Here is a 10,183-nt window from a genome sequence, read left to right as displayed (position 1 = left end):
TCTCGTGGCTGGAACCCCCATGGGCGTTCTCCAGGCTTGAACCTATCTCACCTGGAAGAGATGCCCCCACTCCCTCCTGGTCCAGGACTACTACTTGGTAGTCAGCAGACAGAAGGAGCTCACAGGGTCCCTGTCGAGGTTGTGAGACTCAGCCTTCCCTGTTGGGCTCATGGATCTTAACATGACTAGTCTACTCCCTCCTAGAGCTGGCTGTCTTTCCAGAGCTCCAGGCATTGACCAGACCTTATCCCATGCTAGGAATGGGAGTGTATTGAAGCAGAGGGGCTGTGGCCTCTCTGGATTTCCCCTTTGTGGACAGGGACCCCTGAGAGGAGGGGTGCAGGGCTGAAGACTTCGGCTCAGAGATACTACCGGCATGTCTGGCACCCCTGCGCAAATTAGAGATGGTGCCCCTGGTCAGATGGAGCAGGTGTGCTACTGGGTGAGCGGGTGGCACCTACTAGGGGGACAGGGCTCCAGCTGGGGATTGAGCCCCGCCCACTCTCCCCTTGGCAGGCGCCTTTATGCAGCACACAAGTTGGCGTCCACACAGTGGGGCTCCTTGGCCCTTGTTGACCATCGCTTCCCTCTGCCCACTCCACACATCCCCACTCCTGGAGTTTCTTCTCAGAGGTGTTCTCCCCACTGTTGCTGGACAGCATTGTCTCTTGGTCACAGAAAGGAGAACTGGGCTCTTTGGGTCCCTTGATGTCTGAGCTTTTGGTTTGCACCTCTGGCCCAGCTTCTCTGCACCATCTGCTCCAGGCAGGAACTGCTTCTGGGTCTGCATCTCAGCAGGACAGGTCTTCCTGCCATGCTTCCTCCTCCTTACTCTGCTTCCCTGTCTCTCTGGACACTTGGTACATCCTCCCCCACTTCTGTCTTCAGTGCTAGTCTGCTGGGTCCCCTCCTCTGTCTCTGTCCCTCTTTGTGTCTCCAGGTCAAGATTACTTGACTTGGTCTTTCCCTCCTTGTTTTTCCTCCACAGTTGGTTGCCGGGCTCTTCGGGCTTTTATCTGGACTCTATAACTTCCTGTCCCCACCAGATTTGAGGTCACCAGCCCTGTAGGTGACTGTTAGAAAAGACTGCCCGGGGAGTGGGGACACTTGGGTGAAGAGGGCAGAGATGGGGACTTCAGACCCCATAAACTCTCTTTCTTGCCTTCCTCCCTGTCTAGCCCTGAGGGCCAAGGAAGCAAAAATCCTGGTTCTCTGTGTACTGCAGGACTGACAGTGTCACCTTTGTCTGCTCTGGTAACCTCAGGAGGAAGCCCAAGAAGTGACCACAAAGCCTGCCAGGCCCCGGCTAGCATCCTAGGCTTACCGGCCTCGACACCACCAAACAGCATGTGGTTTCCCTGGTTCAGGCTACACTCTGGGGTCTTGGTTTCTGCTACTCTTCTGGAAATTCCCCTTGTGTGCTGATGATTGTTCAAGACCCAGTGTGCGTATTGCCTTCTCCAGGAAGCCTCCTAGATACATGCACATGCACCCATCGGGGCTACATGTCCACTTTCTGTACTTCCACAATTCTCATCGATGCCCTGACGGTAGCTCTCACCCCTCCGTGTATATGACAGCCACCACCTACCCCACTCTGACAGAGCACTCCTAAGGCAATGACCAGATCTTTCTCATTCTGGTACACCCGGTGATGGTCATATTGCTATGTGCCTCTTAGGTGCTTAATAAATGTTAAGCCAAATAGCACAGAAAAGGAGAGAAGGAGGGAGGGAGAAGAAGGGAAGTGGGTGGGTGGAAGGATTCGTGAATAACCCCCTGCATGCCAGGGCACCACTGAGTATTTTATTTACTCCCCAAAACCCTGCGGGATCAGCATTGGGATCCCCCTTTACACATGAGGTAACCCAAATTCTGGTAACTCGCCCATGCTAGTAACTGGGAAAAATTCAGGGCTTGGATCTTCCAACTCCTCACTCAGGTCTTTTTCATTGTGCTGTGTGGGAGAGTCAGGACCCTGGGTTCAGGGCCTGGTGCCACTCCAGAATGCCTCTAGGGACCAGGGTCTGGAGCTAGGCAGGCCCCTCCCTTTCTGGACATTAGAATCCAAACCCTGAGTCTCCCTCTTCATGCCAACTTGGTCTTGGCCCTCAAGGGTCATGTCTGAGCTGGTATCGACCAGGCTTGGGGCTAGGAGAGGTACCCCCTAGCAGGCCATATTGTTCCTCCCTGGGTGTCGTGTCCACTTGCCTGTTTCCCCTTTCCCAGCCCTGTGACTGTCCACAAGCCATTCAGCGTCTCCCTTATGAACCTCAGTGGTGAGGGAGGTTCTCAACAGCTCCCATGGCAAATGGGGCTGGAGGGATCCCCACCCCCTGCTTTCCTGGAACTGTGGGCCCTGCGAAGGGCTCCCAGCAAATCACTCTGCTGCCCCAGCCCCTCCTGGCTCCTGTCTCTAGGCAGGCCTGTGGTTTTCCCTGGGCAGGTGCAAGCATACCCTCTTGGGCCTGCCACCCTCTGCGCTACCCACCTGGGGCCTCAGGGGCCTCCATTCTCTGGCCATGGGGACCAGGGTACCTTTGGAACAAAGATTCCTCAGGGGTCCTTGAGAGTCAGGGGCCACAGAGGGATGCTCTGGGACCAGGGAGAAAGCAGGGCTACTGGATCTTTCGATCTTTCCCTAGGATGCTCCCAGCTCCCGTCCTGGACCTGCATGCCCAGACCTTAGTTGATTTCTCTCATCATCAGTTGATTTTTCTCCTCTGTTCTCTTCTATCTCTCTTGCTCTCACTCTGTCATTTGGAGGCAGTTCAGAGAAGGACACCAAATGTAAACCCCCTCTGTTCTCTGTGATTGATCTCATCTCGATTTCTGAGACTGATTTGTGTCTCTGTCTCCTTGTCTCCCTCTTGGTCTTGCTGTGGGGTGTGTAGGGGCGGGTGCTCATCGTTGAGTCTCTGGACTCTGCTGCTGTGTCTCGTCATCTCCTCCGCCCCTCTCTGTCACTCTGCCTCTCCTGTGCCCCTTTGACCTCTGTGTCTCTTGTTTTTGTGTCTCTCCTGCTCCTTCTCGCTCTCACAACATGATATGTGGGGAGGGGAAAGTCGTCCTCTTGAGACCCGTCATTCTGACTGCACTAGCTGGGGACTGATGAGAGACTTGGGCTGTGCCCTGTACCCTGTAATCGCTGCTGCCTGGGCTCCGCCCATGACCCCAGCCTTCACCCCAGGCCTTCCCACACCCTGTGGGGGCGAGTGTGGAGCTCAGACCCCCTTCTGCCTCCCTCCTCCACCTCCCATCCCCCACCCCCTTCTCCCCCTGAGCCCAGGGGCGCTGATCCTGCCACCTCGGGAGTTGTGGGTTTGAAGGTGGCTCCGTTTCTACCTTCTGCCGCCCCTGCACAGAGCCACTCTAATTACATGTGGCTGCGGTTCACCTCTTCCCCAGCGCTCCTGGCCGGCCCCTCGTCTTTCTTCCTGCCTTCAGCCCCTCCCTGCTCCTCACCCCCAGGTCCCTCTGACTCCTCTGCCATCATTCTCTCTGACCCAATTTCTCCTGTCTGTCACCCGGGCGCTCTGTATGGTATCGTGCTCCCTTCTCCATCGCCTCTGCCTCTGCCCTGTCTCTATCTTGCTCTCCATCCCTGACTTGCGTGCTGTGGCGGCATCTCCCTCTTATCCCGGGCTGTCTGTCCCTGGGTCTCTGTGGCACTCTCTTCGAGGCCCAATCTTCTGCAGTCCTGATGCACTATCTCTCTCTGCTTCTACCTTTCACCATCCCATCGATTCTTCCTCTCCCTGTCACTCTCAACTCCTGTCTCTATCTCGCCATCACTGACCGCCTGTCTGTTCCCTCCTGTGCTGTTTCTGCCTCCTCTCCCCACTTCCCTCTATGCCGCAAACTCGGGCTCCTAATCCAACACCACACATACTTGCGTGCACACCCATGCATGCATACGCACACACAGGCACACACTCGCACACATGCGTGCACATTTTTGTTCACTCACGGATTGTGGTTTGGGAGCTTTCTATTTTGGAGTCTGGCAGTGTTGTCAGGTAGGATAACGGCTGGGTAACTGGTGCAGAGAGGCCAAGAATGAGGGCTCGCTAGGCATGCTGGACTGTGGACAGAACCCAGGGCCTCAGGAAAATGTACCTAGGTTGTCTGCTTTTTCTCTAGCCCAGACCCCATCCCTCCTACCTGAGCTGGAGGTAGTAACAGGATCCACTCACCCTGCGGAGGCAGCGCCAGAGGAGGGCTCCCTGGAGGAGGTGGCACCCCCCATGCCCCAAGACAGTGGCCCCGGGGCCCCCCAGGCCTTGGACAGCACTGACCTCGAAGTCCCCACAGAAGCTGTGACATGTGAGTCCTAGAGGGCCGGAGGGTCGGGGTGGCCACTTGTAGGGGTTACACTAGGAAATCCAACCAAGATAGACTGGCAGAAATGCAGTGGGTGCTCATGGGTGCACCCACATGACCAGGGCCTTGAGAGTGGTGGCAGAAAGGCATAGGACAGGGTGTGCAGGCAGGCTCCAGGCAGTATGGCTTAGGACAAGAGCACGAAAGAAGGGAGGGGGGAGGGACAGAGGCAGGGAGTTCTAGCCTGAGGCAGCCTATCCTTCAAAGGATCAAGGGTGAAGGGAAGGAGAGGAGCCCTCAGTTGCTCTGGGCAAAAGGGAGCAAAATTCACTCCATTACCAGGCCTGGCTGGAGGTCTTCAAGGAGGTCCTGGAGGGAGAGAGTTCTCCACCCGCACCCTCAGGTGCAGGGACAGTGGCCAGGGTCATCTTACAATAACCAGTGAAGAGCCCTCAAATGGAAAGACGCATTTTCGCTTTCCAACTTGCTTCTCCTGAGTGAGCACACGTGGTCTCCAAGTCAGCCTGTAATGAGGCAGCCCAATGGCTATTGCCAGGCCCATTTTACAGACAGGAAACTGAGGCACAGAGAACCACTCACCCTGGTCCCCGGCTGGGGAACTCAGGTCTCCTGGCCCAGTGCTCTTTCCTATGCCTGCCTGCCCAGCTGGCACAGCTGAGCAGGGAGCCGCCTTCAGCCAGGGCATCTGGGGCTAAGTTGGACTCCCTGGAAGTCAGGGCTGCTAATCCCGCTAATGCCCTGCCCTCGGCCTCCTCAGACACACCCACCCGCAGAATTGAGAGAAAGAGGTCAGCTCTGTGGCCAGAGGAGGGGGCCTGGATGGGAGTGGGACAGACGTTCCTGTGTCTGTGAGCCACGAGTGTTTGTGCTGTGACTCAGCCCCCACCCCCACGGCCATGGCCACAGGCGAGCTCTGTGTCTCGACACCTCCCGGGGCCCTCAGCTCACCACACACTCTAGTCCCTGTGCCCATGTTTAGGCAGCAGGGCAAGGGGCACCGAAGCTGGCCAAGGAGTCAACCCAGTTCCCCTCTGTGGGGCCCGGAGGTGGGGGCAGGATGATTCAGGCCTGGCCACTTCCCATGGCCTTACCCCTGTTTACCCAGATGCCGGCACCAGCCACGCCTCTCGCAGAGGCGCCCAGTCCAGAGCCTCTCCAGAGCCCTGTCTCCCAACCTTACCCTGCCTCCCACCCCGTCCTCAGCTCCTTTCTCCTAATACCCATGCCCTCCTTCCTCCGCTTACCAGCTATGGGACCTTTAGCACATTTTATTGTTGGGCCTCCGTTTTCTCATCTGTGAAATAGAGCCATTTAAGGTCTGTTATGATACTTAAAGAAGTTACTACACAGAAAGCTCTCTGCCCCATGTCTGGTAGATAGTAGCAGTGCATTCCCCAGTCCTTTGTGTCCCAACCTCTGCCCGCTTGCTGGCCTCTCTGTCCTCTGAGCCCCAGTCCCTGATCCGAGGCTGAACCCGTCTCTGACATACTAGTGTGTGACCTTGGGCAACCCTCTGTTCCCCTCTGGGACTCAGTTTCTTCATTAGTAGAAGGATAGACATACTGAGAGGACTCAGTGAGACAATTAGCAAGTGCTTATAAGTGCCTGGTATACAGTAAATACTCAATCAGTGCTTGATGTTGTGACTACTACCATCACTAGAAGACCCAGCCCCCTCAGCCAAGCCCTGAGGCCACACTCCCCTCTCCTCAGGCTCCAGAGCCCTCTAGACATCTCCCTCCTGGGAGACCCAGATACACAAGCCAGGCCCACAGGGAGTTGGGAATCCAGACCCCAGCTCCTGAGACTGAAGTGTCCCGCATTTACAGAGGGTCATCAGGAGTTGGGGCCCTGAGCAGCTCAGGGGTCTAGAGTTCTCCGTGACCTCTCCTCAGTTCCCTGCCCCCACCACACAAGCACACCTGCCCTCATCTCTTGAGGACCGAACTAAGCCATCCAGTTTTCATCCAGAGCTGAGCATCCCTGAGTAAGGCACAGGAAGGAACTGGGGACTTGGGGGATCTCCAGGGTCAACTTCCCTGCACCCCACTAATAAAGCTGAAGTTTGGTCCCTCAACCTGGGTGGGGACCCAGGGGTTCTGGCTCAGGGGTTCTCCTTGCCAACCTCCCTCTTGCCTTCTTCTCTCCCTCCTACCCAGACCCCAAGATCCCGCCTCCAGACTCTCTGCCAGCTGCCCACAGAGGCAGGCCGGGGCAGGGGTGTGGAGGGCAGAGGCTCGAGTGAAAACACTGAGGAGGAAGGACAGGAGATGGGGGGCTGCTCCGAAGGGCCCCTGGATTCCAGGGCCAGGCATTCATCTCCAGACAGATGTTTCCAATAAATCACCCAGCGAGCCAAGGGCAAAAACAGCTGGGGGCTTGGCAGAGGTCGAGGTGCAGGTTAACTGCTTCACTGCTGTCCTCCCAACCCCAGACAGACCACCCCTGTTCCCCATTGCCACCACTGTCACCAAAATCCCAGGACACCAGGAGAAGGAGAGTGGATTTCATGTGGGGCCAGGAGGGGCCCTCCTTTTGCCTTATGCCTCTGTCTTTTCTGGACTGGGAGTCAGGAGCTAGGCCCCACTCATTTCATGGCATGGTTCTGGGCTGGTCAGTTCTGCTCTCTGGGCCTCGGTTTCCCCATAAGCAGAATGCAGGTCTAGCTGGGTGCCCTGTGGCATATCTACGAATGAAACAGCCAGGGTTAGAGCAGAGTTCTGGGAGGCTGGGTGGCCCCCACCCTTTTCCCATTACCTTTTCTCTTCGTCTCTCCAGGCCAGCCTCAGGGGAACCCCTTGGGCTGCACCCCACTACTGCCGAATGGCTCTGGCCACCCCTCGGAGCCTGACGGCATCAGACGGGCGGGGAATGGTGCCTTGGGCGGTCCCAAGGCTCACCGGAAGTTGCAGACGCACCCATCTCTCACACCCCAGGGCAGCAAGAAGAGCAAGAGCAGCACCAGATCCGCTGCCTCCCAGATCCCCCTCCAGGCGCAGGAAGGTGAGTGCCCCATTCCGCCTCCCCCTGGAGAGGCCTCCAAAGCCAGGTTTCTCCAAGTGGGAGCCATGGACCCCAGGTTGCTGGTTAGAAATGCAGAATACCAGCCTACTGGATCTGAATCTCTGGGGTGGGGCTTAACAAGCCCCTCAGGGAGCCCGATGCATGCTCAGATCTTCCAACCTTGCAAAATAGACCTGATGGGTAAACTGAGGCATGCTGGTGTTCTCAAGGCCAATCCCCATCCCTGCACTCCTGGAGTTGCTGGAACACCTGGGATGATCCAGCTTAAGCCACTCCATTTCTGGAAACAGAAATTTTCCTCAAGGAGTAGACCATCTGTTTAGGGAGTAAAAAAGAAGACTTAGCAGAAAGAATGACTCTTAACCGGGGCTGAGGCGGGGGCTGTGAATTACAGTGGGAGGTCAGAGGACCCAGATGGGACCAGCCATGGTTCCTGTGACACAAAACTTCTCTGTGGGTCCACCTGGCAACCAGCCCCCCTCCCCACCAGACATCCATCCAACATGGGGAACGCTGCCTGTAGCTCAGTGGTGGCCTGACCTTCACCTCAGAATTTTCAGGTGATACCTGTCCATGTTAGGAGCCAAACAGAATTCAGTTTACACATTTGCAGGTTACGTGTTCAGAAACCTTCCTCAGAATCACCCCTCAGGCCAGATTCTGACCACCAGGCCTATTTAGAAAGGAGGTGTGTATTTTTTTTACAATGTCCTGTGCATCTGCTATGTGCTGGGTACCGGCTCATGCCCTCATAAACGTCTCATGAGGGAGACACAGGCAATCACCATATGCTGCGATAAGTGCAGTGATAAAGACATGCACAGGGGACATGTGGGGACACCCACACCTGCCCAAAAAGCTGACGAAGAAAGTCTGGGAAGGCTGTGGAGGAGGTATTTGAGCAGGCCTTTTTTTTTTTGAGTTGGAGTCTCACTCTGTCGCCCAGGCTGGAGGGCAGTGGCACGCTCCCAGCCACCGCAGCCTCAACCCGCTGGGCTCCAGCGATCCTTCCACCTCAGCCTTCCGAGTAGCCAGAACTACAGGCGCACACTACCACGCCCTGCTGATTTTTTTTATTTATTGCAGAGATGAGGTCTTGCCAAGTTGCCCAGGCGGGTCTCGAACCCACGGGCTCAGGCAATCCACTCACCTCAGCCTCCCAAAGGCGCGGGATTACAGGGTGAGCCACCGAGCCCGGCTCTGAGCAGGTCTTAAAGGATGAGGAGGATGCAGCCAGGGGAGTGTGAGCAGAGATGAGAAATGGCCAGTGTAGCTCAATGCTGATGGGGGAGGTGAGACTCCAGGCAGGCAGGGAGTCTGGGTGGGTCTAAGCAAGTCGGGAACCATTGAAGGGTTCTGAGCAAGGTAGTGACCTCACCTGACTTGCATTGGAAGAGAACTACCCTTTCCAGTTTGGAGATAGATTGCAAGACGGTGTACAAGACGCTCCACTCAGGAATGGAGGACAGGGCCAGCCACATCCTCTGCAGCAGAGTGACTTCCAGGGACCCACCTGGTGAGGGGAAGTAGACACCCTGCACCATGGTCTGGCCTCCAGGGGGCGCACCAGCTCAGCCTCCGGCAGCATGCCCAGGGACTGGATTCAAGTCCCAGCCCTGCCACGCCTTCTGGGCGCCCATCAGCAGATCTGTGCTTCAGTGCATTAACAGGTATTCACTGAGCACCTCTGTGTGACAAGTGCTGTTCTAGGGACATATTTCAGTGAACGGAGCCTACATTTCAGCAGGAGGAGAGGTGACAATGAATGTGAGGAAGTTGTATAGTACAGAGGAAGGTGAAGAGTCCTCTGGGTGAAGACAGAGGCGGCCAAGCAGGGGTGGGAAGCACAGGGTGGAGCTCACAGGTTGTAGTATTGGGGGTGGGGGTGGAAGGCCACAGAGAGAGGTGGCATTTGGGCAAAGAAGGAGGTGAGGGAGTGAGCCAAGTGTGTACCTGGGACAAGATCGTTCCTGGCAGAGGCAGTGCCTACACGGCCAAGGAGCAGCCAGCAGGTCATTGTGGCCGGAGCAGAGTGAGAGGGGTGGATTAGTGGGAGAAGGGGACTGATGACACAGGGGCCAGATCACGTGGGGCTGCATGGGCCACTGTGAGGGTTTTGGTTTTTACCCTGAATGAAGTGGGAGCTGCTGAAGGGTTCTGAGCAGGGGGGTGGGGCAGGACCCAACCAACATTTCCAGAGGATTCCCCTGGCTGCTGTGTGGAGAGTAGATGCCTGAAGGGGTGGGTGGTCAGGGGCAGGTGTGGGAAGACCAGGAAGGAGGCATTGCAGTGGCCCGGGTGAGAGATGAGCTGACTGGCAGGTTTCTGGCTATAGACTTAACTTCTCTGTTCCTCAGTCTCTTTATCTGTAGAGTGGGGCTAATAAGAACCCCCATGCCACAGAGTTGCTGGGAGCTTAAATGAATTTAATTCATGCACAGCACTCAGAACCATGCCTGGAACACATCATCACTCGTGTGTTTGTTAAATAAATAAACTAAGGGTGGCCAAGAGCAGGGACTCACTATTGCAACCGTCTGGGCTGGAACCCCACTCTCTGTGTCTCGGGGTCAGCTCCTATAAAATGGAGCTGTGAGGACGGCGACCTGAGCTCAGAGCATCCCGAGCAGCTAACACGGTGCTCAGCACCCCTGCCCTTGGGTGCTGTCGCCCCCGGTCCCCCTCGGCCCTGGCTACTTCCTCACACGCTCACCCCCTCCCCACTCTCACCCGCCCACCCCTCAGACTGCTGCGTCCACTGCATCCTGTCCTGCCTGTTCTGCGAGTTCCTGACGCTGTGCAACATCGTCCTGGA

At 56.5% G+C, this 10,183-nt stretch overlaps 1 protein-coding gene across 1 annotated transcript in view; it reads left to right on the top strand.

The window, feature by feature from the left end:
- The first annotated feature begins 4,141 nt into the window (after positions 1-4,141).
- MDFI (MyoD family inhibitor) overlaps positions 4,142-10,183 on the top strand; it is a 6,447-nt gene continuing 405 nt past the window's right edge. Inside the window, exons 1-3 of the mRNA XM_021714755.1 lie at positions 4,142-4,326; positions 7,123-7,347; positions 10,114-10,180. Of these exons, the coding sequence (XP_021570430.1) occupies positions 4,248-4,326; positions 7,123-7,347; positions 10,114-10,180 (371 nt within the window). The 5' untranslated portion in view covers positions 4,142-4,247. The remainder of the gene's footprint in view (positions 4,327-7,122; positions 7,348-10,113; positions 10,181-10,183) is intronic.

Source organism: Carlito syrichta, unplaced genomic scaffold, assembly GCF_000164805.1.
Source record: "Carlito syrichta isolate Samal-C Ts95f unplaced genomic scaffold, Tarsius_syrichta-2.0.1 Scaffold305755, whole genome shotgun sequence".
Lineage (NCBI taxonomy): Eukaryota > Metazoa > Chordata > Mammalia > Primates > Tarsiidae > Carlito > Carlito syrichta.
This window is presented reverse-complemented; position numbering and strand designations above follow the sequence as displayed.